We start from the raw sequence: 27,007 nt of genomic DNA on the forward strand, positions 1-27,007 counted from the left end.
CCTCAATAGGCATTATGGTATCTCAACACCACAAGGCACATGGCCGTGCTTTGCTATTTAATATCTCCTGGGGGGAAAAAAAAAGATCTCCTGAAAATCATCTTGCTTTCCCTCATCCAAATTAACGATGTCGAGCTTACTTATTTACCTCGGATGGATCCTGGGCTCAGCTGACCCTGCTTAAGATTTGAAATTACAGTTCTTGAGTACAAGGATTTTAAACCTAGCACAGACGACATTTTGTCTTCTAGCTGGGACATCCAAACAAAATACAGTACCTTCTTTTTAAAAAAAAAAAAAAGTCTATTTTCTTTCTGAAAATGGAAGAGCATTTTGCAGTTAAGGAAAAAAAAAAGACATCAAGAAAACAGTGGCTTATTTTGCTTTAATATCCCGAAATACCTGTGTGGGACTATGTTGCAAAACAAGGCAGGAATCTGTAGACGAGTACGTCTCACTCTGAGGAAAGAACTGATTGGAGAGAAGGCACGAGAAATTGCATTTTGCTGGATCACATGTAAACAGTTACTGGGGAAAGAATTCACCAAAGAGAAGGGGGTTTGCGCTGTCATTTCATCGGCACATCGTAAGCATGAGAAATGGCCTCACTAGCTGCTGCTCAGCCTGCGCCTCACTTTGTAGTGAACAGAAGCTGGTGCTAGGGAGACAAATGCCTGCACAGCAGCAGGGCCTAAGGGCACAAAAAGGGAGTGACATTAGCAAAAGCCCCTGGGTCCACGTTCTCTTTCCCACGGGGCATCTCAACAGGCGATGTCGCACTAATGTGCCATTCATCAACAACTGGTTAGTGGAAAAACCAAATCCTACAAAGCCTGGGTGGATACATTTTGTCTGTGTCCATGCTCTTCAATCAGATGACTTGGCGGGTCCTGGGGAAGAGGGACGCACCGCATCCGGCCTGTCTTCTTAGGTGATAACGGTGGGCGCAGCGCGTCCTGTCCTCTCCTGGAGTTGGGACACCTTCAGAGCAATGGAAATAAGGGGGGCCAACATGACCTGAGGGAGACACAAAGAGAACCTTTTCCATTACTTTCTCTAGACACAGAGCCATAGCTCCCGCCCTCAGATGGCCTCCAAGACCCACATGTCTGACTGCCTCCTCCCACATCCCAAAGGTTCCTCAAACTCTGCAAGTCTAAAGCACAAAGATGTGTTCTTTCCCCTAAAATCTGCTTCCAGCATCCCCTATCTCAGTGACTCAACATTGCAGTCTACCATCTAAAGCTAACGAACAACTAAGAGTAACTCTGGACCCCTTCTTCTCCCACATTCCCCTTGTCCAATCTATTAGCCAGCCTAAGTGGCTTTTACCTTCTATGTATCCCTCAACGTGCGCCATTTCTCTCCAACCTGGGGCCATAGATCTCGCTAAGTCAACGTTCTCTTTCTTACCTGGAACAATGGTGCTTCTACTTTCACTTCTGCATCCTCTAATTTGTTGCCCACCCTGTCCCCAAAGAGATTTCTCAAAATGCAACAACACTACCCTCCCAACTACCTCTCACTTAGGGAGAAAAATAAAAGAATTCTGCTGTTGCAGGATAATATAATGTAAATATTTTATAAATATATTTATAAATATAAATATTATTTAATTTTTTAATGAAAATTGTTTTAAAAAACCACTTATCTAGCTAAACTGCCCGCATTACACATGAGAAAACTGATATCCAAAAAGATGAAGTGATTTAACCAAATGCCTCAAAGGCAGAGCCAAGAGTAGTTCATTTTCTACTGCCCACCGTTGCTTTCCCTCCTCTTAATCTCCACCAACTCATTATTCCTGGGTGAAAGCTGGAGAAGCAACTCCACGTGCTAACCACACCACCTGCCATTCCCCCTTGGGGCTCCAACAGTTCCAGAAAGTGCTGAGGCCAAGGCCCAGCGGCTCCAGAGTAAGGGAAGGTATCTCCTAGCTGGAATGGTGACACATCCCTGCACTGCGGGCACCTCACCCCCTCTCTCCCCACTTCCCTCCCACCTCCTGAGGACTATGGTTCAAAGAAACGTACCTTTCGTTCATTCATTATGTCTACCACGTCCCTGATATTAAGACAAAAGAACATAATTCCCTTCTTCTTTTCTTCTTGCTCTATTATACTGTGGGTCTACAACGCAGACACCGCTGCCTTTGGTTTAAGTTTTAGGGATACCTATAGCACAACAGAGATCTGGCAATGATTGAAACTGGAGTCTAGCCACGGTAAAAAATGTAAAAGGGAAGCGTCCTCTCACAGAGCTCCCTCTTTTTGTAGTAAAAACAACTATAAGAGCCACACTTTCTCCAAAGGTAATCCTATGTGCCAGGCGCAATGTTTAGAATTTTGCATCCCTTGTCTCCTTAAATCCCTACAGTAACTCGAAGCAGTAGGTAATATTCTACCAGAAACCAAGGCTCAGAGCACGGAAACGACTTACCCACAGACACACAGCTACTCAGGCGGCAGGAACTGAATTGAAAACAAGATCTTTCTACATCCAAAATTTATGCTCAAAACCGCTATGCCAAGGCTTTTCAAGTGAGTATCCTCGGATTTTAATTAGGTGTTAGAAGAAAAAAAGCTTTGTGGAATAATAAGCACAGTGAAATGCCACTTAAGCAGGTGTCTCCACTGTGAGTTTTCTCAGAGCCCTTAAGGTACAGTGTGTGTTATGAATCCTGAAGAAGGGGTTAAGGGACCACAACAGCTCCTATACTCTTTTGGCTGTGGATCTCTCGGGGAGCATTTGTCAAGACCATTGTGTGAGGAACAAACAAGGCGAAAGTCCCCTGTGTGTCACTGTCTCCCCTTGGCTCCTCCCCTGGGGTGGCTGTCCTCCAAGCTGTCTGCCCCACCCCTGGCTCCAGGGTCCCTCCTCACTCTGAAAAACTTCCAGAGACCCTTTGGGTAGGGCTGGGAGCCCAAACCACCAGGCTGCAAGTCTGCAGACTCTCCCACATAGACCTTTGTTGCTGGGTCATGAAACTCTCTGCCCCAGCACCAAATCTAGAACCAGTGTGTGCTCTTCCAGAACAGGCGATCAGACCAAGCAAAGCGGCAAATGACCAGTGACAGACCAGAACGCCAGAAGAGGGGCCGATTGAAAGATTAGTTATCCTGACTCTGCTGCTCACCAGGTACGTGACCCTATTAGCTGCCACTTAACCTTTCCCTGTTTCTTTACTGTAGGAGGGATAATAATAGAGTCTACCTCATTTGAGACTTCAGTGAGTATATCCATTTGGGTAATGGGTTTAGAACAGAGCTTGGCACAGAGAACATACTGAGATAATGGTTAGCTATCACTGTTGTTATGAGGTACCGAAGGAAACATGGAGTAAAGCGAACACACATCTGACTGCTGCAGAAACGGGTTGTAATAACACAGACTCTGTACAACCACTATCATTCCCTCCAACAGAAAGGACTAAGTCGTCAGGACACAGGGCTTGGGCATTACCTGGGGGTCCTGGTAGATCTTGGCAGTGTCCTTCTCATAGCTGTCGATGTACAGTCGAATGGTGGCCCCTGCACTCCCCGTGCCGCTCAGTCGAAAGATGATGCGAGAACCATCCGCAAAAAGGAGCCGCAAGCCCTGGAGAAGAGATGTGTTACCCACTTGCTGGAAGGGAAACCAAAGGCTGGCAAATTACAAGGGGTTTGTCTGGAGATCAAATTTCATCCATACTTGATCAATCAGAGGATTAGATCCTTGATAAACAGCAGCAGTTAAGCCCCATGAGTCGGCCGTGGTCGGCCTGTCACTGTGTCCGGCCAAAGGGGGCTGAGCTCATGGGCGGGGGGGTGGAGTGGAGCATGCCCAGGGTCAGGTGGGAGATGTGATCCGGGGCGCAGTGGTGCTGGATGACACAGGGCTGCCCTCCCCTCCTCTCCCCACTCCCCTGTAATTTATGGACTAACCATTCCAGTTTGAAGCCTAATAAATAGGTCAACAAATAAGTCACTAGATGCAGAAATTGGATCCCCAGATCAGGAGGAAAACATGTACAGAATGGGCTGAAACCAGAGCAGAAGAGATTCCAGACAAATGAGAGGAAGAACTCTTTGCAAAACACCAACAGAGAGCCTCAAACACAGAACATGAGGCCACACGCCCCAGAAGCAGCCAGCTATCCCAACCTAGCAAGCAGGACCCAGTGATCACTCTCCCCTCAATGCCTGAGGACTCAAAGCAGGGTCCCTGTGGGCGCCGTGCCAAACCCATGGCCCCAACCCCCTGCTGCCTTCTTCTTTCCCTCCCTGGCACCATCTCTTGTCCTCAATAATCTTCTTGCTTCAGGGGATTTGAGGTTGAAGACTCTTGGGTAGATATTCTTCCACCTGAGCTAGGAAGGGTCCAGCAAGACAGTTATCTGAGAACTCTCTAGGCTTTATGAGCCTGTCATTCTTCTATACAAAGCACTTCACATAAAGTCAAAGACCAACCAGAAGGAGAGACACTGCTCCTCAGCTGCTATTTGTCACCAAATCCCGTTCAGTGTTTAATCGTGCCATTCAGCAGTGAAGACAGCAGATGAAATGCATGCAGTAACTTCCCGATTCCGTCATCACAGGGAGGATACCGTTAACTCCCATTTACCATTTCTTGCTTCTAGGAACACACCAGGTTGGTCTATCTATCCACAGCTTCAGCTTGAAGCTTCTAAATTCTTTCCACTTGATGGCAGATGCTATACCTACTTTGGAAGATTCCCCCTCCTACCTGGCCTTCCAACTAAACACTCAATCTCTGATTATAGAACGTGAAACTGTTGAGTTCTTCCTCGCAGAGTGCAGGGAGCAGCAGCCGTGCTCATGCCCACACCCTTCCCACACACACCTCAGCTCCCCCCACCCCACAGACGCTGGGTGCAGCGCAGAGTTGGGGGTCACTTTCCCTAATCGCCTGTTTCCTCTGAAGGCTTCTCTACAAAACTTCTGCTCTGCTACCCTGTGGACCCCACCCTGCCCTCTTCCATACCCACCTCCTACTCTACCTATTCTACCCCTGGCCTTTTTCTAATTATCTCAGACGTTGCTTACAATCATCGTACTGCACCCAGAATTCCCACAGAGGGTGAACAGGCATGGGGAAGAAAGCCCACTGGGCTAGTATCTTGAGGATGGGAGACTCCTGGCGCTGAGGGTTGCTGTGGCCACGCTCCAGCCACCCGTCCACCGCCTGCTCTCCAGAGAGACACTAAATCAATCCTGCGGTCCATCTACTTCAAAGCTGTTAGCTGCTTTGAGAAGGACTGGGCCAAAAATCTGGGTCCGTCAGGAGAAAGCAAACTGGAAAGCTGTAAAAGAATTTTACATCTCCTTCTTTATTATCTCTGCCTCTAAATTATTAGTGGTGAGTCCAGCCTGTGACAACAGCAGAACCAGAGAGAGGACCCCGGGGCCTTGGGTGTTTGTGAGAAGCCTGTGCAAGGGCCGACCCAGTCTGCAGCCTTAGGTCTCTGGCACCCAACGAAGGAAACCCTACCAGCTCTGTCCCCACCCAGACATGGTCCAGGTTCTCAACTGTGATGTCTTGCTGTGTTAGGACTGGCTGCATGTCATGTGCTACGGATAGTAACAGCTACTATTTCTAAGTCTGGAACGCCTCGTCAGTTTTTCTTCTTCTTCTTCTTTTTTTTTTTTTTTTTTAAGAAATCAGAATATACCAGAGAAAGGTCTATGATAACGTCACTCTCGTGGCTGGCATTCTGCTATCATCTCCTGAGAGAAAAAAGGGGATTGATATCTATGGCTATAGTTCACCTTTTCAGCTTTAGATTCTAGGGCTCCTTTCTGCACATGCATTCAACACAATGTCTTGCATAGGATTCTGGAGGATATAAAAAGCCTCTGGAGTGGAGGCTAAGAATCCCAGAATGAGGGCATAGGGGAGTACACAGAACCAAGGCAAATCCCATTTTCCCTACGAGTATATTTGCAAGTTTTGTGTGACCCAGCAGAAAGCCAGCAACTGTAGAAACAAATGGTAGCAAAGGAGAAATGATCAAGTGGCCTTTTACTTTCTTCTCTTGAGATTTCAGAGATGAAGCTCTGAGGCCTCTCTCCCAATACACATAAATCTATTCCTACCTGATTCCTTGAAACGCTTCCATCCACTGGATCACTGTATTCAAAGTTATCAATTTTCTCCAGAGTGTAAACTTTGTCACCCACTGAGAACTGTTTCCCCACGAAGGAGCGATCAGATATCAGGGCCTCCAAGTCTTTCATCATTTTTTTGGCACCCTCAGCCTCCACCTCCTCATAATCATACCTGCAAGAAGTCACAAAGGTGGGGCCCACACACTGACTTCGGATCACCCCGAGGTAGATTACACCTTCTTCATCATTTGTTTGGCCCTTCCCACAAAACCCCCTAACTTCAGAAAAAGCTGGCAAAACGCTGTGCTTGTCCGTGTCTGGGGAGGGAGCAGGTCAGGGCTGAAAGGAAGGCTTTGCAGGATTTCAGGGAAGGGTTAGGAGCTTCTGAATAAGCAGAAAACTCCCATCTTGGCTTTTCTACAGAATAAGCTCTAGAAGCTTCAAAGGCTTTTGAGAGATTCTATCTAACATTTAATCACTGCCTCCAGAGGAGGTAGAAATAAATGCAATGTTATCTCTAGAGGATGCTGCATCAAGAAGCACATGAGTCAGGCACTTCTCTTTCAAACTCCTAGAGCTTCTTTGGGATAAATGCTGGGACAGTTCCCAGTCTGGGACCTGCCTGAGGCTGCTGAGATTTTGGTGAAGGAGAGCTCCAGTCTCCACAGGAGCTTCCTAAAGTGAGGCCAAGTTTTCACTGACCAGATAGAAGGGGCCAAACCCTAACTCCTTACATCTGAAACACCTCTGTCCTTTCATTGAGGGTGGATTCTGGTCCAAAGTGCTTTGGGTTCACCCTGACGGAGGAGGCCTGGTGTAGACACAAAAGGGTCAAAGCAAAAAAAAAAAAAAAAAGAAAGAAAGAAAGAAAAGAAAAAAATCACAAAAGAAATTCTATGGCTTTTATTATTACTCCTAGAATTGTTCTTGACTTCTTTCTTATGAGGTTAAAGACTCTGACAGGTGGCTTTTCTTGACCTAGTGGCACACACCCTCTTGAGAGAGTTATTTTTTAGAGGCTCAAGACAGCAGAGTCTATATTTATTTGTGATAGGGAACAAATATGATATGTGCAAGATGACACCTTTGAGACATGAGAAATACTGGGGAATTAAGGCCAACCTGTTCTAGCTCCAGGATTCTATGAATCAAGGACAACAGTCCCCTTAATTTTGAAGTCAGCTCTTTCCCCTAGTTAACATGATAAACAGCAAGAAATTACAACCAGGTGTTTGTGCTTTACATCTGTGACCTTTGGGCATCTGAGGGAAGTGTTCTACAAATCCTAGGCACAGAGAGGCATAATGGAAAGAATCTGGACTTCGGCATCGGAACAAGCTATGAATCTAGCTTCTATCGCTTACTAACTGTGCAGCTATGAGCAAGTGGCTTCATCTTGAAGAATCTCAGTTGCCTTATCACTAACTGTTTTGAGGCTGATATGAAACAATGCGTGCAAAGTGCCTAGCACTTTTGTTAAGTAAATGGAGGGTAGGATGGAGTCTTAACTAGAAATGCAGGTTCTAGGGACTTTATTTGCAACAGCTGGTTAGCAGGTATCTGAAATTAATACAAATATGTTAAAATGGTTTTTAGATGGAGGCTTTTAACTGATTCCAGAGTGACCTCTTCTCTGAACAAACCCTCCCAACCTTATTCCATTCTGGCTACTATTCAGTTGTTACCTCGTTCATTTATTCATTCAAAGCATGTTTATGGTGTCACGAGGAGTGAGGTGTTTGGTGATACCATGAAGCACAGAAATAGACGTGGTCCTGCCTGCATGATATTCTAGACTCTAGAGAGTTCATGACTGCTGTTCTGATTTATCAGGTTTTTCGGTTCTTAGAAGGCAGAGATTCTTGCCTTCCTTCCCAGGGCTCCTGCTGCGGTACCACGTGACAGTTATTACTTATACCTTCCTCAAAAGAATGACCTGAAGCAGGAAGACAGCAATGAACTTCTCTAAAGTTGATAAAGGGATTCTGAGTAAGGAGGCTGAGTTGCTTAAGGTTTAATTCTTGCTTGACTATCCAGAGATCATGGACTATTCAATCTGTGACATAGTTTTTTAATTCTCTAATTTAACTCAACCTATTTTATAAAAAAGGCAACTGAGGCCCAAAGAAATTACATCTATGCATTTCTTATCGATAGGCACTTCATCTACTCTCCTTTTTCTCATATTTCCTTTCAGTAATTAGAATAGTGAGATCTAGGAAAAATTTTGTTAGATTTTTACACTTACTGGGGGAAAGGCAAATTGGAATTAGTGGAAAGCACTTCTCAAAAAAAAATATTAATGCCTTTTAAAAATAGAAAGTATGCGTGGCAAAGAAGAATTACTACATATTCTAAGTATTTTGTTCACTGCTGAATCCCCAGCGCCTGGCAGAAAGTAGGCACATAGTCAATATTTATTGAATCAATGAATGAAGTATTGACAAGTATGCAGCCTTTAGGGACCTATTTTAATGAGTCAGAAAAGTTGATTTAGACTAAGCATAATTGTTTCCATAATTTCAGGGAAAAAAAAGTTTCCATACTTTGAGTGCCCCAGAGTTTATAAAACACTTTCAGACTCATATTTCATTTAATCCACTCAATGGCAGTCTGTTATTTCCATTTCTACAAATGGGAAAAAAAGAGTACAGTTTTCTGTTAGAGAGAGGTTAAATGACTTCCCAATCCACTAAGGGGCAGAAATAAAATTCTAATCTATTCTTCTGAATCCAAATCCAACTCAATTATCATGTCCACCTGCAGGTACATTTAAAAGGTTTACAAAACATTTATTCTAATATGTTAACTAAATTTTTAAAGCATCGTTCTTTATGGCTAACATAAAAGGTGACCCTAACTGAATTATTTTAAAATCCCTCAATTTGTAGAGGCTAGATGAACTAGGGTTTTACTAGCACTTGAGAGACAGGAAAAAATCTGTACACATGAGAACTCTCTGCCCACTTCCCCACCCTACCTCCGTACCCCAGCCAGGCTGTGACTTACCTGGTGAAGAAATTCCGGCCATACTTCTGCCAGTGATCTTTGAGAATGTCCTCCACACTCTGTTTGCGGGTGGCTAGAATGGAGAGCCAAGCAAGGACAGCCCAGAGTCCATCCTTCTCACGGATGTGGTCAGAACCTGGCCAACGGGCAACAAGCAGCTATGAGAAACATGATTTCTCCAAAATATTTGGGAATAAACTCAACAGTAAACATGTAGACCCAAATCCAACAAGTCATAAAACTTGACTGAGGAACTTGAATACATGGAAGGAACCACATATGGAACAAAGCAAAGCAACATAATATTGGAAAGAAGCTGATATTTGCCAAAGTGATTTAGATATTTATGGCAAATGCCAATAAAAGTGTCAATGGAATAATTTGGTGGAACTTGATATATCAATTATAAAGTATAAATGTGAGCAGAAAAAAAACAAACAACATGACCATTATAAATATTCAATAATTAAAAGCCTGGCAGCTTAGTGGAACAAAAGAGAGCACTTAGAAAGAGACCCAAAACATATGTGACTTGAAGATATGATAAGGGTGTCACTTCAAGGCTGTAGGAAAAGAATGAATTACTTTTTAAGTAGTATTTAGATATCTAGCTAGACAGTTGGAAAAAATTCAGTTTATTCCCCTAAAAAACACCATACCAAAAAGATTTCCAGAGAGATTATACATTCAAATATAAAAATTGAAAACCTTTAAATCCTCGAAGATATATATAAATAAAAGATATATACAGTATAATATAAATATACAATATAAGTGTAATAGAAAATATATATAAATATATTTTTTAAGTCTTGGGAATGGCAAATACAGGTAAATTCAGAATTCATAAAAGAAAAAAATCTATGTATTTGTCTACAAAAAAATTATCATTTCTATTAGCAAAATAGCTATAGGTAAAAGTAAAAGGCCATTGGCAAACTAAAAAAAAACCACAGCTGCAATATAAAGTAGATGTTTAATGCAACTCAATATAGAAAAAATTTACATATTAATGAGAAGAAAGCAAAACTTCAACAGAAAACAGGCAAGGATATAAACAATCACCGAAGAATAAATACAGGTACCCAATTACATAAGAAGCTAGCATTATTTTTTAAAAAACAAATTAAAATGAAAACCACAATAAGAAACTGCTACTTGCTTGACAAATGGCCACAGATTTTAAAATGAGAACACCTAGTATCAGGAGAGGTATAAGGGAAATGGGTTTCCAGCACGCCACTGAGGGGAGAGGTACAATCTTCTGGAGAGCAATTTGGCAAAAAGTATCAAAGCCTTAAAAATGGACCCACTTGTGGATCCAGCAACTCCAATCTAGGACATCTTTCTTTAACCAAGAGGGGTTTGGTTAAATCAACTACGGCACATCTGTCCCCTTCTAAGGTACTTGCTAAATCTTTACCAAAACTAACAAACTGGCTCCTCTGGATGTGCTTACGTGCATGGAGACCCTTTTCCAAGAAACTGATTTGGGACACAACTCTCCTTTTTAGCCCTTATCTCCCTTATTCTAAAAACGAAACAAAACAAAACAAACACCACACATGGACCATACTGAGCGCTACTTTCTGACTTCTGAATAGGACTCAGTACAATCCCTCTCCCATAATGCTTTGACATTATCATGCCTTGAATTCTTTATGTGCCTGTGTGCCCTTCTTGACTTCCCACTGGGTCTTATTCTTCTGAGAACATCAGAGTATCTCACAATGCTGGCTATGTAGTAGGCATGAGTTAAGTTTGTTTCCTTCCTCTTTTCATCCTTTTAGACCCAACTCATATGTCCTCTCCTGTCTGGGACTAGTTCCCAGCTTCCCTAGGCAGTTACGAGCTATGCCCTCTTTCTTCTCCCACAGCGACCTGCTCTAAACCTCTGCTGTGGTACCATACTCCTTGATCATCTATTTATGAGTCTTTCACCCCACTTCTGACCTATTTCTTAGAGACATCTCTTACTTATCCTTATGACTAAGTCTGGTGACTAGACTAGCACATGGAATAGGTAAACAACTATACAGGAGTGCAATGAATGAGTTTATCAGTTAATCAATCTACAATATTTTCTTTTTGGTTCATAAAAACAATTTTTTTTCAAAAGATCTTCTCTTCAATAAAATAGCACTTTTAGAAACCATAGTTCTCAGAACCTGGAAGCTGACAAAACCTGGAGATGTTTGGCAATACTTTTAGCACTTTATGTAACAAATTTTTGGTTTACCTAATTTCTTTATCTATGGACTTTTATTTGCCTGTATTGCTATCTCAAGGAACAGAAATTAGCTCTCTGGCCCTTACAGTGTTTGCAAATGATGTTTTGGCAATAGTTCACCCTGAGCAGCAAGATTCTGGCAGCTTTCCCTATAAACTGAGAATTCGTGACAAAAATATACAGCTTGGAATTATTTGTCTGGCTCCCATGGGTATTTTTCTTCCTCCCTTCTTCTTTTCTTTTTCTTCTTATTTTGTATTTATTTCTTGAGGCAGACTGAAAGCATAAGGGGCAGTGTCCCTTTGTGCTTTTCCTGTTCTAAGTATTCTTTTTCTTTTAGGAGGAAATGAAAATAAAATCTAAAAATCTTACCCAACTCTAACCAAGTTACTTGGAGATAACTAAATCACACACCTAATATCATCAACAAAATATCTGCCTTGGATAACATACACAAATATTCTATTCCATTTGCAAGACCTCTAGTCTCTGGAAATTCTGACTACTCTCAGTAAGCATCTTCATATAATCAAAACTCTAGGTAACTCTAATACTCAGAAACTCTGGGTACACTTCTTTTTCTCTCTAAGATTTACTTATTTTAGAGAGAGAGAGAGAGCTAGAACAATTGGGGGAGGGGCAGAGGGAGAGAATCTCAAGCAGACTCCCTGCTGAGTGCAGAGCCCAAAGTGGGGCTCAATCCCAGGACCCTAAGATCATGACCTGAGCTGAAATCAAGAGTCAGATGCTCAACCGACTGAGCCACCCAGGTGCCCCAAAAGTCTGGGTACATTTCATTTTCTTTAGGATTCTGATGAATGATGACAAGTTATGAGTAAAAAAAAAAAAAAAAAGGCAATGGTGTATGTGTGTGTGTTTAAAGTTGCTGCTTTTGCAGTCATGGCAGTTGTTTCAATGGAAGATGCTTTACATTTAAGAGTCACGAAAACTTGGGGCACCTGGGTGGCTCAGTCGGTTAAGCATCTGCCTTCGGCTCAGGTCATGATCCCAAGGTCCTGGGATCGAGCCCCACGTTGGGCTCCCTGCTCAGCAGAGAGCCTGCTTCTCCCTCTCTCTCTGCCCCTCCCCCTTCTCGTGCTTGCACACTGTCAAATAAATAAATAAAATCTTTAAAAAAAAAAAGTCACGAAACCAGAATTTGAAACTGTTATTTATTAACTTGATTTTCCAAGTCTCAGTTTCTTCGACCGTAAAATGGGGATAGTGTTACCTTTCTCACACAATTGTAAGACTTACTGTGATAGAGGTAGAAATATTTATGAACTGTTAAGTACTATATAAATGCAAAATACCATTATGGATAAGGAGAAAAATAAGAAACTTTTGAGGGGAAATGAGTACTTTCCACTACCTTATTAAGCTTTCAAAAATAATGTCTCTTAACTGTACACATTGGTGAAGAAAATGGAATATAACCCAGTACACTCTTCTCTGGGCAGTGACATTATAGTGTTTTCCTCTTCCTCCCTATCTAATTTTCCTATCATGACTGTGAATTCCTGGTATCCTTTCTTTTAACTTAAAAAAGGGGAAAGAATCCACGCTCCCATAATCGTGAGGAAAGGGAAATAGTGCCAGCATACACCCCTAGTCCAGGCTGATGCAAAGGCAGTGGTGGGCTCTGCACTGGGACTCTTCCTACCTGGTCCAGCACAGGGACTAACTGAGTGCCTGGGAATTCTGCCCCTTCAGCATCTTCAAGCACCTGTCACTTGACTTCGGCCTAATCAGCACCTTGTGATAAGTATAAACTCAGCTCAGTCAGGGCATACTCCAGGCCTCAGCCAAGAAAAATGTCAACCCTTGCTGAGGGAGCCAAAAGCTAACAGTTTGGGGATTAGGTTCCATTTACCAGTATGGGCATCTCAGGAGTGCTGGGCTCCTGCCTCTGCCAGGTGACAGGTCCGAGGATGGGGAAGTGGCAACTGAAAAAGAGCTACAGGGAGTTGTTTGAAAACACTTGCATTTGTCTGTCATGTCTCTCTGTCTTTCTGTTTCTCTACCTATCTTTAGCTCCCTTTTGGTCTTTTTTTTTTTTTTTTTTAAGATTCATTTTACCCATTTTAGAGAGAAAGAGTGGGGGAGAGGCAGAAGGTAAGGGAGAGAGAGAAACACAAGCAGACTCTGCTGAGCGTGGAGCCCGACATGGGGCTCGATCCCGTGACCCTGAGATCAGAACTGCACTGAAACCAAGAGTCAGACACTCAACCAACTGCACCACCCAGGTACCCCTCCCTTTTGGTCTTCTAAACACATTATTCTCTCTGCCTGAAAATGTCCACTCCATATATACCTATTAGCCTGGCTGGCTAACATCTCCTGCAATTACTTTCAACCCCAACTCAGGACAGCTTTCTTGTTGCCCTCCATGCTCACCCTTACCCTATCATACCCTGTCTGTTCTTAACCCACCTCGACTCTGAGGTATATCCCTGGCTGGTGCCTAGCACGCCGTCCGTAAGGGTTGGCCCCAGGAATGGTCAGACCCCAGCTGACTGACTGGGAGGTGTAGCAGACCTGCTCTTTCCACAGTCTTGTCTTCTTTGGCTTTTACTGCACAAATGAACTTACTCTGAAAGGACAGGTAAACTCCTCAGGAAGCCTTTTCCAGATCACTCCAGCCTTCAGGGCCTCTTCCCCAGCCACCCGCAGACTTTCCCTTTAGCAGTGAACCGTGTATTGCCTTGTGACTGCCCCTGGAACTGTTTCCTTTGGAGGAACATAGTAAGTGCCTGACAGGCAGGGTCCGTGTCTTAACCCATACTCCATTGTATGCTCAACAACGACGAATCAGTGCCTATCATGTTCCAAGTACATGAGAAAACACCAAGATGAATAAGAAAACATGTTACTTGTCCTCACAGAGGAGCACAGACACAGAGGTGAGGGGGACAAACATGCAGGCAATAGTTTAACTGAGTTAGTTATAAGGAGGTTGTCTGCCTAATTTTAGTGGGGTATTCAGCATACCAATATGGTGTTCTGTCTGGGAAATCTCCAGAGACGGGCTCTTCTAACTTTCCCATGGGGACTTTACCTACAGGAAAATGTACTCAAGAGCTGTGCAAATCAGAATGTGCAGAGAGCCAGACAGAAAGTCTAATGCCCTATACCATAGAACCAGATTGTGCCCTGCCAATAAAGCTCCCAGGACCCCCTGTATTTCACCACCGATCACTTTGCACACTTGTAATTACCTGGCCAGGGTCTGACTTCTTGCCCCAAATGTGGACTCTACAGAGCCCTGCACGAGACCATATGCATCGTGCCCCCCAGAGCCTCACTCAGTATCTGGGATGCAGTTAAAGTTCAATAAACATTTGAGGAATGAGTCAATGAAAAGAAATACCAACATTAAAAACTTTTCCAAAGAAATTTGCAAAGCATCAGTGCTCAACTTCTTCAAGTCATCACTCCTGTAGGATGCATCATCGCTAAAACCTTTTAAAGATGAAACAGGAAAAACTGTTTCTTTAGGCCTGGCCAGATAATAATTTACTGGCATATTTCTATATGATACCAGGTTCATCTTCAACGGTTTCCTATCCCTCTTTCTCAAGCCCCCCATTTTCCTGGGGAAGAGTTTCAAAGCAGTGACATTCTATTCTATTCAGGACTTCACTTTCTATTGCCTTCCCAATTTCCCAACAAATTCAAGATGGGACAGAACACCACCTTGCCCTCTGCCTGTGTGTAAACACATATATCATCATCCATTGTTAGGGGGGAAAAATAACTTTGCATCATGAGATCAACCAAAAATAATAGGTTCAGCCTGTCCAGTTCTGGTGCCCATTTCTGAGTCCCTTTACTCCAGCATCTGTAATGCTGATGTGTGAGCAAGTGTCCTAGCCTCTGTGGCTATGATAATCCTGAGAGGCCGTTGCTGTTCCTCCATCATGGACAGACTAATGTATGCTTGGTAACATTAGTAACATCATGGCTTGTGCTCTGACATGCTGGTGGTTTACTGGGTAAGCCGGTTCTTCTGAAGTCTGACTCCTTCGCACCTCTTTGCAAGTAAACTTCTTTTCCTTTATAAAAGCTCATCTGTTCTCACAAAGATCTTGGGTCCCCGACTCTGGACTACAGAGTGGGAATGGTGTTGAGTCCCCACAAGAGTCGCAGACTGCTCGAAGAGGTAAAGTAAGGATTCTCCACTGAGGCAGATGTTTAAGTCGAACAGCACTGCCTGCCAACCATGATTCCAACAACACGCAGGCAATCACACCGAATGACTTTTAAAGTCTTTTCATTCCCAACACCAGGATCTGTTTGTCTAACTGGAGGGTGCCAAGTGAATAGTGTATTCATGCACTCATTTATTCAACAAGTGTTTGCTGAGCCCCTACTCCATGCTGGCCTTTATAGGAGGCTCTGGGGATCTGATGGAGAATAAGACAGACATGATTCCTGTCTTCATGGAACTTACAGTCTAGTGGAGCCAACAGATGTTAATCAAGTAATCATAAGTAATTTTAAAATTTACGGCTGTAATATATGCAACAAAGGAGAAGTACGTGTGCCATGAAAGCCAATAAGAAGGGGAGTGGACCCACAGTGGAAGGTTAGGAAGGCTTTCCTGAGAAACTGCCTCTGCTCTCACCTGGAAAAATACAGAAATAAATGACCCTATACTCAGTGAAGCTACAGAACTGAAATACTGCAAAGCTTGTGTAGTCACTAATGTCCACCCTGAGAAACTCTATAAAGAAACTGTGGGAAGCACTCACCAGCAAGGGACTAGCAGGTGGAGATGAACTCCTCTATAAGCAAGGAGAGCAGAAGTTCAGTTAAATAACTTCAGATGCTACTCACTCACAGCAGTATAGACTCAGAGCTATGCAGCTTGGTTTTCAAAATGGTTGTTTCAGAAACATTACAGAACAATTTTCTTTTTTTCAAAGAGAAAGAGAGTTTGTGGATTATTCTCTTGATGCATTCTCTTTATTTTTTGTTTTGTTTTTATTATGTTATGTTAATCACCATACATTACATCATTAGTTTTTGATGTAATGTTCCATGATTCATTGTTTGTGAATAACACCCAGTGCTCCATTCAGTACGTGCCCTCTTTAATACCCATCACCAGGCTAACCCATCCCCCCACCCCCTCCCCTCTAGAACCCTCAGTTTGTTTCTCAGAGTCCATAGTCTCTCGTGGTTCATCTCCCCCTCTGAATTCTCCCTCCCTTCCTACTATCTTCTTTTTTTAACAGATAATGTACTATTTGTTTCAGAGGTACAGGTCTGTGATTCAAGTCTTACACAAAGGGAAGATAAAAGCATGGTTAGCACTTAGTATTTGAATGGGTTCATAAATAAATAAAGAGGAAAAAACTTTAACAAGAAATAATTTAAAGTCTAATGTCCGGGTTCAAATAAATCAATCCCTTAAATGTAAAGTGAACGACAAATTTTCTTGGCAAATTCTCCTGAGTAAAAACTTAAAGAGACTTAATTATCAACATTATATGGGCTAAACAGTATTAAGAAATGTCCTGAAAGCTAACATAAGTGAAAGTTATTTCCAAAAAAGCACAGGGCCCAGTTCTCTACAAATAATCATCCCACTCTAGTCTTTACTTCTCAGTTAGGTCACACATGGATTTGGGCTCAGTTCTGGACATGATCTAAGAGAGGCAATGGTGAACTTGGAAGCATCGAGAAGCTGGTGCTGGGTATACAAACAATGTGGAGTGAGGAATGAGCGGGGGAAGTAAGGATGGGTAGCTGGAGAGGAGAGGACCTGCAAGCTGCCTTCCAGTAGGTGAAGCCCTGTCACGTGAGAGGAGCCCCTTGTGCTATGCTGTCTCCAGGTGTGTTCCCAGCCAGTCCACATCAGGGACTCCCACATGGCTCCAGGCTTGGCACCCACCTTGCCCAGTGCTTCCCACACAGATCTGTGGGGCAAGATGTCGCTAGATATACCACACACACACACACACACACACACAAAGACAGAGAGATGCAGCTATAACTATGTTTAGGTAAAACTGTACAAACATGATTCCTTACAATAGAATGTTTTGGAATCTTCAAATGCTAATATCATTACGAATATCCAAGGCAGAGAGCTGTGTTCCAAGTTTTCCAATCTCTGCTGAACTCAGAACCCTCTCCTGGAATTAGTATCCTTCCACACACCCAAACATCCCGGGAAACCTTGTTCTAAACTCTTTTCCCTTTCACTATGCTCAGCACTGATACAGGTGCAGGGGGTTAGGAAACCAAAGGTTAAGACATGGTCCCTGCTTTCAAAGACAGCTTCATCCATAGAAAAGAATGATTGAAAGCAAGCCTGCACTTGATAACATTGGGGGGGCGGTATTTCATGGAATAAGACCACCTCCATGGGTTCATGGGCATTCATCTGGTATCCCACGGAGTAACATGGGCATCATCCATATTTTGTGAAGCAGGATAGGGCTAAGCCTTGTTGTATCCTCTGACCAAAGACACAAAACGATGGGAAACCATCAAGTTTTCTTTGTGGACACTGTTCAATCCCAAGACGCATCCATCTTTCTTATATCCTCCAATTCTATCAAGTCAATTCATTCCCAAGGAACATTACCACTCCCTCAAGGACATTACACTTCTGAGAACTTTGTATACAGGTGTCTCAAATTTACCAGCTCATTCTACCCACCCTACCCCTGGACTTGTAGGAAATGAAATAAAATAAAATCGGCATTCTATTCTCTTGAACCAGGTATGAATTGCAACTCAGTTACAAGGCTTATAGAAGGCTAGACTTCGATCTTTGCTTTGCTCTCGTACTGAAGGACCAAGATCAGTCCTTTTACTTCAAAATACTGGATAAAAAGACTAAAAGGAGAAGAAATTCAGTCAGCGAAGTACCTTGCAACCTGGCTGGAGACCAACACATGGAAAAGGGCCACATGCCTGAACGGACGTTTAGAAAGGCGAGACGCTGACGTCGGTAGGGTGAGGCAGTAGGGAAGGTCATGGAAGTAGGACTTCAGGTCAGCATTTGGACAGGCAGAGAGGAGGGAGGACAGCACAGAAAGTAGGGTCTAAGGGTCCTGAAAGGTCCCCTAGCCTACCACGTTCCCCTCCCTCATCATGTCTAACAATTTATGCAGACATCCTCACGGACAAGGACATATTTTTTTAAAGATTGATTTTTATTTATTTTTAATTTATTTTTTTGAGAGGGAGAGAGAGGGCACAAGCAGGGCGAGTGGGAGAGGGAAAAGCAGACTCCCCATTGCGCAGGGAGGCCGATGGCAGGGCTCAATCTCTAGACCCTGGGATCATGACCTGAGCCAAAGGCAGATGTTTAACGACTGAGACACCCAGGCGCCCCAAGGACATATTTTTAATTTCTTGATCACCTAGCAACTTCCCTCCACCCTAATGGCCTCCTTTCATTTAACCTTAATGAATCATAACTTGTTGCTACAGCAAACTTGGGCCTGTTAAAGAGAAAGATTTAATGCTGTGCTGCAACCTCCTTTTAAATAAAAAAGAAAAACTGACTCGCTCCACCATATTTCTTCCCAGAAAGGAAAACATTTATAAAAGTTTCCTTGGCCACGGAGGGAAGAAACATATGTTTATCACTCTGTTTAATCTCTACAGACTCAGTGACCATGCAGCCCGAGGGGGCTCCCAAACTTCCTGTCTCGGTGGATGTGATCCTCTGAAAGTAAAATTAGCCCTCCTCGGCTAAGCACGCTCACGGCTTTTCAAATGTGTACACTTCATCAGGGTTGTTATAAATAAACTGCATCTTGATTTAGGACACATTGGCCACCGGTGCTATTTCAGTCCTGCCTTAGCAGTCGGAGCGTTCCGCAAGTCCTGTTTACAGGAAAGGAAACGGTAGCACGGGGGCCACGCACTTACCAGTCCCGAAGCTCTCCTCCCCACAAAGGGACAGTCTGCTTGCATCCATCAAATTCCCGAAAAACTTCCAGCCAGTTGGGGTCTCATACAAAGCGATCTTTGTAGCATGAGCCACCCTTCAAAGGCATGAAATCAAAGTTACATCACAGCAGGACTGTTAGCTTAGCCACGTGAGGGAGGGAAACTAGCAACCGTTATTGTAATCAACGGTCCCATTTAGCACTGCTCAGAGGTACACATAATTCTAAGATGGGTGGAAAATCGTAGGAGAAAACTTGTGCACAATGGGCTTTTATACGTGGAGTCAGAAGAGGGGGTAAAAGAGGAAGAAGGAAGAATTAATTCAGGTCACTGAGTTTAATATCTTAGAAGGAACAACAGTAGCAAAATGTGCAAGGCTATTTTTGAGGCTATTTAAACCCAACATGTTTTGGATACAGACTGCATCTATCAGCATTCCATAAAGAACAAAAGAATGATGTTTTGATGCACTTCAAATCACAGAATCATAGAATATTGGGTCTAGGAGGTCACCATTTTACAGAAAAGGAAACAGGGTCTAGGATGTTATGTGACCAGCCTAAGGTCCCAGAGCCAAGATGACCAATGGCCTGCTATTCAGCTGCTTGGTCAATGCTCCTTTCATTTCACCAGAAGGCCCAGAAAGGACAGTGTCCAGGGGGTCTCCCATTTGTGCCAACTTCCCCACACGGCTCCCTGGTCCCCTGTCCCCTCCAACACATCTTTTACTCCTTCCTATATATCTGTAGACTAGAACCTTTAAATGACTTTTTTTTAAAGATCCCTTTCCCTCTAAAAAGGAAGACTAATCTACATTTCATTCACTGTTTTAGTAAGTTCTGCCTTCCAGAATGCTCGTCTTATTGCAAAGCAATGTCACATTTAGATTCTAACATCTGAAGAAAATTAAATCTATAAGCTTGAAAGCTGAAAGTACAATAAACTTTTACCTGGGTAATGAGTTATTTCCATTGTGATTCTATATGTGGATTATCAATTTTTCCAAAAACTAGAATTAAACTGCTCTTGGATGACACGGAAGTTATTTCAGGACCTGCTAGGTCTAATTACAACAGCCTGGCTGAAACCAGCTCACAGGGTTTCAGCTGCAGGGCGTGGCGGCAGAAGCATCAGGTTCTAATTCTAGCTCTGATTTAGTTGTGAGGTCCTCAATAAGATGGCTAACCTCTCTGACCTTTGGGTTCCTCTTCTTTAGGATAAGGATTGCTGTGAGGATCAATTAAGACTATAAACCATTCTATGAATATTATCATTAACTTCTTCTTAGCTGAAGGGAAGTTAGCACAAATTGAGTCAACACATACCCCTCCCCCTTCTCTCCCCCACAGCAGGAAACTACTACATGGCCCAGTTGGGCCCAATTAGGAGCACTGGTTCTGGGTTCAAATTCTGACTCAGCCATCTACTAGCTGGGTGACCTTGGGAATTTACGTTACTTCTTTGTCCTTTCCCCACCTGTAAAGTGCGGTTATAGATAGCACTGACCTCATTAGGTTGGTTTGAGAATTAAATGATTTAAAACACAGAGTACTTCATGTCTAGCACAAGGCAATGTTCAATAAACATCAGCTATTACCAGAAGAACCTAGATATATCCATTCTGCTTTCTTCTCTGACCTTGACCTTTTATTTATTCACTCATTCCTAGCCATTCATTCAGCAAACATTTACTGGGCACCTAATATGTTCTAATTAACATTCTCCCTAGTCCTCATTTATTATGTATTATTTATACTTTTTAATTGTTTCAGATGCGGTCACACAAGCCACTTTAAAGCCTTTGTAAATGAGGGAATATATAATAAATAAACAATCAAATCTGAGATACCAAGCGTTTATTGTCACTGGGTCCTTTCTCATAAAAACTAAATATAATTTTCCTTAACTATCTGAACTTTCTGTTTATTTGGATTTTGGACAAATGAACATATACTGTGTTTGTGTATGGATGGGCACCCAGCGAGGGATGGACTTGGAAGTTCTTTGACATACTGATATTCCTTCAAACTGCTCTTTCACTCAAACTCTGTGTACAACTGCTAAAGGACAGGGATGGTTCTCCAGAGTGATGTCATCAGTACTGTGGGGCTGCCATCCATTCATTTCTTCAGAAACATTCAGTCATTCCTTTTTTAAAGGGGTGTATGTGTGTATGTGTGTGTGTCCTACTATGTGCCAGGTATACCACGGTATATACTTTAGTGAATAAGACAGTCTTTTCTCTGTAGAAGTTTATAGTCTAGCAGGGCAGACAGGTAAGCAAACAAGGTATTGGAATAGTGTGGTAAGTGCTGGAATGGAAGAAGCACAGGGTCGTAAGGAAGCACAGGGAGGGAACATCTAATCCAGAAAAAACCCACTCATTCCCTCATAAAATAAACACTTATATGTGGAACAGAAAAAACAAAAAAACCAACAAACCTACTCTTACATACAGAGAACAAGCTGGTTGTTGCCAGAAGGAGGTGGGTGAGGGGATGGTGAAACAGGTGATGGGGATTAAGAGGTACACGTCCCAGAGATGAAAAGCACAGCATACGGACCACATTCGGTAATATTGCAATAACACTGTATGATGACGGATGGGGACTCCACTTATTGTGGTGAACTGAGTAATACACAGAATTGCCTAATCAATGTTCTGTGCTTGAAACTAATAAAACACTGTATATTAATTATACTTCAATAAAAAATGCTTAATAAAATAAACAGCACATATTATGCCTCAGATGCCCTAGCTGCAAGGGGAGAAGAGCCTGGTGAGGGCCAAGGGAATGGAGACCTACCGGTCCAGGGCCCCACTCGTGGGCATGCTGCGGGCAAAGCCTCGGACCCCCGTTTGCTGGAAATACGGAATGCTGAAGATGTTGGCAGCAATGACAGCCACGGAGTCTGAAGGGTTCACAAAGAACCCATGCTTGCCCAGAATCATGTTTCGATCCTTTGAGAGAAGGGGGGATTCAAAGAAAGAGCTTTTAATCAAACTGCTGGAAAAAAAAAACAAAACTATCTTACATGGGGGAATAAAATTTTAAATTATAAATTTTAAATTAAATTTTAAATTAGATTTTAAATTATAGAACTGATACCTTTATTCATACTGGGTTCTAAACACTGGACTTTGTTTCTAATGGATCTGCACAGTATACCACTACACCAGAGGCGCCCCCAAGCCAGAAAACTAAAACTGTTTTCAATTAAAGTGCAAGCACAAACTCCTTCTGAACCAAAAACTCTGTTCTTCCTCCAGAGGCCAGCTGACTTTAACCTCCCAGACCTTTTCCAAACTCTGGAATCAATCACCTCTCTCCCAAAGGAGAGAAGAGATCGAAATAAGAAAGGAAATGTTGGCTGTTCACATAGTTTGGTGGGTCTACCAGGCATCTTTCAAGGAACAAAGCAGATTTCTTCAAGAAAGGGCTCCTAAATCACGGCCCCTCCATTTGATACAGGACCCAGAAAAACATGGCTGCCACCTTCACTGCTTCCTTGGTGCCCAGTATAAGGAAGTACTCCAGTAACTCAAAGTATGGAGGGAAAACTCCCATCATGCACTGCTTTGGAAAGGAGCATTGCAGGGACCCTTTTAATTTTCCAAAATTTTGATATGGGTAAATTCATTTTTTTAAGAAATAATGGATTCTGGCTGAATTTAAATAACAAGAGCAATAAAAATATATTTTTGGCTAAGTAAAACATGTGTAGTACCAAGGATACAAACCTAACTAAAATACATCTCTTCCTTGTCTGTTGTATAGTCACCAATGTAAATAAAACAGACTGCTTATTAAAGATACTAATATAGAGAAGGAATGAAAGGTTAATTCTCTCATTATAGTTTTATCTTTCAGCTGATGCGAATGAACAAACAGGTATATTATAAGGCCAAAGGTTGAATAAACCTAGGATGGATTTCTAGAACCTGACCAGCTCACGAAACACCAGTCGTTATATCGTAACTGAGCCCCGATCACCCTGCCACTCTTAGAAAACACGAATGTCTAAAACTAAACACATGGGTGACATTTCATGGACTCATTTCTCTTCAATAGGGTCTTCTAATAATTTAGCCCTGACCCCATGTGCAGTGAGGACTCCTCGACGGTCACTCACTCACGAAGCCCACAGGGCCTGACGGAAGCAGCCTGCTTCTCCCCGTTTTGTAGGACCAGGCCTGGCCCGCATAAGAGTTCACTTAAACGCCCTTATACCCACCCCGTCTCCATCAAAGGCAGCCCCGAAGTCATGCTCTCCTGTTTTCATGGTCTCCACCAGGTCAGCGGCATAGGTGAGGTTGGGGTCAGGGTGGTGGCCTCCAAAGTCCTCCAGAGGAACACAGTTAACTGCTGAGTTTGCGGGGGCACCCAGTTCTTCGCAGAGGATCTTCTTCACATACGGTCCCACAACTACATAAAATGTGAAATGAGAATCGGAAACTATGACTTATGAAAGCTTGTCAGGAACGGGGGAGGAGGAAGAGGCATTCTAAGGAGAATGGCATGAATGACAGTGAGAACAGGAAGCCTGTATTCAGGGGCCAGCAGAGAGGTAAGTCTGACTGGGAAGGAAGGTTTTGCCAAAAGGAATAATGAGGGGTTCAGTTGGAAAAGGTGGGGCTAGTTGATGAAGGAGAATGGGGGAAGGGAGGGGAGTGAGCTTCTATGAAGGTGCTACTACACACCTTGCCAGGTGCTTTGCAACCATTTTCTCACTCCTTCAAAAACAAAAAGAGCTCACAATGTGGTAAGAGCTTAGTGCTTAAAGAGCTTGGACTCTGGAATCAGAGTGTCTGGGTTCAAATCCCAGCTCAGTTAATCATGGGCTATACAACTCTGGAAAATTATTTAATCTCTCTGTGCCTCCAGCTACCCTATCTGCAAAATGAGGATAATAATAGTAGCTACCTAATAGGGCTGGTGTGAGGATTCAACAAGTTAATAGAGAGGAAGCCCTGAGGATAGTACCTGGCACATATGTTATAAATATTTGCATTATGATTACCACCTCTACTTTATGATAAGAAAACCGGTCTGAGATGAAGCCATTTGTCCAAATTTACATATCTAGTAGGAGTGGGAACAGGGATTCAGAGCCCTAATCTTCCTACTATATCCAGCTATCAGACAAACTGGCTAAAAATACAAACAAACAAAAAGTAAGAACTACCAACAAGAGGAAAAACCAGTCACATACTTTTATGGTGACATTTTGTACAACTCCCAAGAACATTCATCTCTAAAATGCTGAGAATGTCTTTTCATCAAGGAAGGTACAGACACCAATGTAGGCCACAGAGGTTGGAACAGGGTAGAAGACGCTTCTCCAGTTAGGGGTCACATGTTAAGGAGGCTATGGACACACCACAGAATAAGGTCAAGGCACCCAGGACTGTGATGGATACAGAAACTGAGGCATTAGAGGAACCCCCGAAAGCTCTGGAGAACGAAGTCTACTTCATGACCAGCTTCCCCCACCCCACACCTCATCACAAACCCATTCTTTTTATTTTGTATTTCTAGTTTTTACTTAAAATCTAGTTAGTTAACATATAAAGCCCATTCTTAAGCCATTCTCCTCATTTCCCTAACATAACATCTCTTAAGCCTTAATGGCTTTGCTCCAGCCATTGCCTCAGCTGGAAATGACCGTCCTAGATCTTTCTTTCATAAAAGCTGAGTTGGTTGCCAACTTCCAGGAAACCTTTTTTGATACTACTAGTCTAGATATGCCTTCTTCCACACCCCAAAGAGAAAACTTGAAATTCTATCTAACCCTCATTTTGTTGGTAGTTTTCCACTCATCCCATCTCCCCAAGCATCACAAGTCCCTAAGTCCCTGCCTACCCCCATGCACACATGTAGTAGGTACTCAATAGGTGCCTGTTGAATGGTTTGAAATGACAAAATAGCTATTATCCAAGTAAGGAAGTAGACTCATTGTGTGAGACTCCAGAGGCAACTTAGGACTCAAAGGTGAGGTTCAGGGATGGAAGATTTCAGCCCACCAGAAGAAGGTTTTCTAACTGTGGTTTTGCAGTGTAACAGGAAGCCCTAATGGCACCATCGAAAGGGTTCAATCCCAACCAGGCAGGCAGCTGGATTCCAAAACCAGGGAGAATCCCTCCTGCTCAAAGATTCTAAAATTCTAAATTTATTACAAAACAAACAACCTCAGTGCTTGGGAATTCCCATATTCCTCCATGTGAGAAAGCCTCATGGTTCTAGTCCACAATGATGGCTGCTGTCTCTGCTGACCTGGCCACACACCCACAGAGGAAGAAGAGGGAGAGACACCCAACTGTTGTTCCTGAATTTAATCCTCAGCTTGCTCTTGTAAGCTCTGCTCTTCTAAGAAAAGGCACATGTGGGAGCAGCTGAGTGGGGTATGGGACTCAGGAGCATGTTTACCTCATCCAGCAAATGACACCCACACCCTTGGAATAGATGGGGGCGTTTAGGAAGAATGTAAGGTATCTCCTGAGGGGGAAGAAGCATCCACAAAAAACAGTGGCATGTTACTCAAAACCTGATGCTTAGTGTGAAAACTCTGACATTCGCACTACCTTACCATGAGGAATGTCTCTACCATTTTTTGTTGTACACAATTAGATTTTTATCTACGTGAATAGTGCCCTGATACGGTTGCAAAAATCACTATTTAAAAACGGTGAAGCAGAGAGTCTTGAGAAAAGGCTTATTAAAGCATCATGATACATAACATAGCAGCTTCATATCTCTGAGAAAAAGGAAGGGAAGAAAAATGGCTCCATACCTCCATGCATGGCATCTATACGGATCTTTAGTCGGTTTGGACCAGAAAGCAGTTCTTTCAGTGCATTGAAATCAAAGATGTTCCTTAGCATTGTAGCATAAGCTTCCACTGAATCCACAATTTCCACTGTGAGAACAAGCAACATTAAAAGATGGGGGAACTAAACACATTAAGAAATACTATTCTTGGGGCGCCTGGGTAACTCAGTCAGTTAAGCATCTGACTCTTGATTTCGGCTCAGGTCATGACCTCAAGGATCGTGAGATTGAGCCCCATGTCGGGCTCTGTGCTGAGCGTGGAGGCTGCTTAGGATTCTCTCTCTCTCTCTCCTTCTGCCCCTCCCACCCCCCTCAAAAAAATTTTTTTTAGAAATATTACCTTCTAAAATGATTATATTGCTGTAAACCCACCATAGCTACTTTAAAAGGATAATTATCGAGCAGCTCCAATATGCCCGGCCTGTTACATGATCTCTTATTCAATTCTAACAATATTCCTGAGAGGTAAATGTTATTAGTCCTATTCACAAGTAACACAAAATGTAATGTCCACTTTTCTTTCCTTTTCCTAGGCCCACTGCCACGGGACTTAATGGTAAAAAGCAGGGGGAAAAATTTTTTATAAACCACTTTTCACATGCACCACTAAAGGAATAAAACAAATATAAGAACTTCGTATTGTTCCTGTTGGATGTGCAGGGGTCAGAACATTTTCAAAATGTCAAGAGTTTAAGAAACTCTCTACTGGTGTTTCCTAAACCCTAAAATTTGTCTTCAAGATGTACCAAGGCACCGGTTTATCTTTGTTAGGATGCAACTGCCGAGCTCTCGATGGGTAGGTTCAAACAAAAATATGCATTCCATCAAATTGCAATCCAGAGGAAAGAGTACCCATTAGAACGGTCAAAACACAAGTTGCCTTACTAACCATCTCATCATTGTTGTGTTAATAT

At 42.8% G+C, this 27,007-nt stretch overlaps 1 protein-coding gene across 1 annotated transcript in view; it reads right to left on the minus strand.

The window, feature by feature from the left end:
* Positions 1 to 366: 366 nt before the first annotated feature.
* Positions 367 to 27,007, minus strand: part of PGM1 (phosphoglucomutase 1) — a 59,941-nt gene continuing 33,300 nt past the window's right edge. Inside the window, exons 4-11 of the mRNA XM_025871768.2 lie at positions 26,056 to 26,181; positions 23,500 to 23,690; positions 22,071 to 22,225; positions 19,243 to 19,358; positions 9,117 to 9,252; positions 6,096 to 6,279; positions 3,463 to 3,597; positions 367 to 1,017 (exon numbers count right to left, since the gene is read on the minus strand). Of these exons, the coding sequence (XP_025727553.1) occupies positions 928 to 1,017; positions 3,463 to 3,597; positions 6,096 to 6,279; positions 9,117 to 9,252; positions 19,243 to 19,358; positions 22,071 to 22,225; positions 23,500 to 23,690; positions 26,056 to 26,181 (1,133 nt within the window). The 3' untranslated portion in view covers positions 367 to 927. The remainder of the gene's footprint in view (positions 1,018 to 3,462; positions 3,598 to 6,095; positions 6,280 to 9,116; positions 9,253 to 19,242; positions 19,359 to 22,070; positions 22,226 to 23,499; positions 23,691 to 26,055; positions 26,182 to 27,007) is intronic.

The sequence above is a fragment of the Callorhinus ursinus genome, unplaced genomic scaffold (genome assembly GCF_003265705.2).
Source record: "Callorhinus ursinus isolate GAN/ISIS: 27379988/994484 unplaced genomic scaffold, GSC_fseal_2.0 scaffold9, whole genome shotgun sequence".
In the NCBI taxonomy this organism is placed as follows: Eukaryota; Metazoa; Chordata; class Mammalia; order Carnivora; family Otariidae; genus Callorhinus; species Callorhinus ursinus.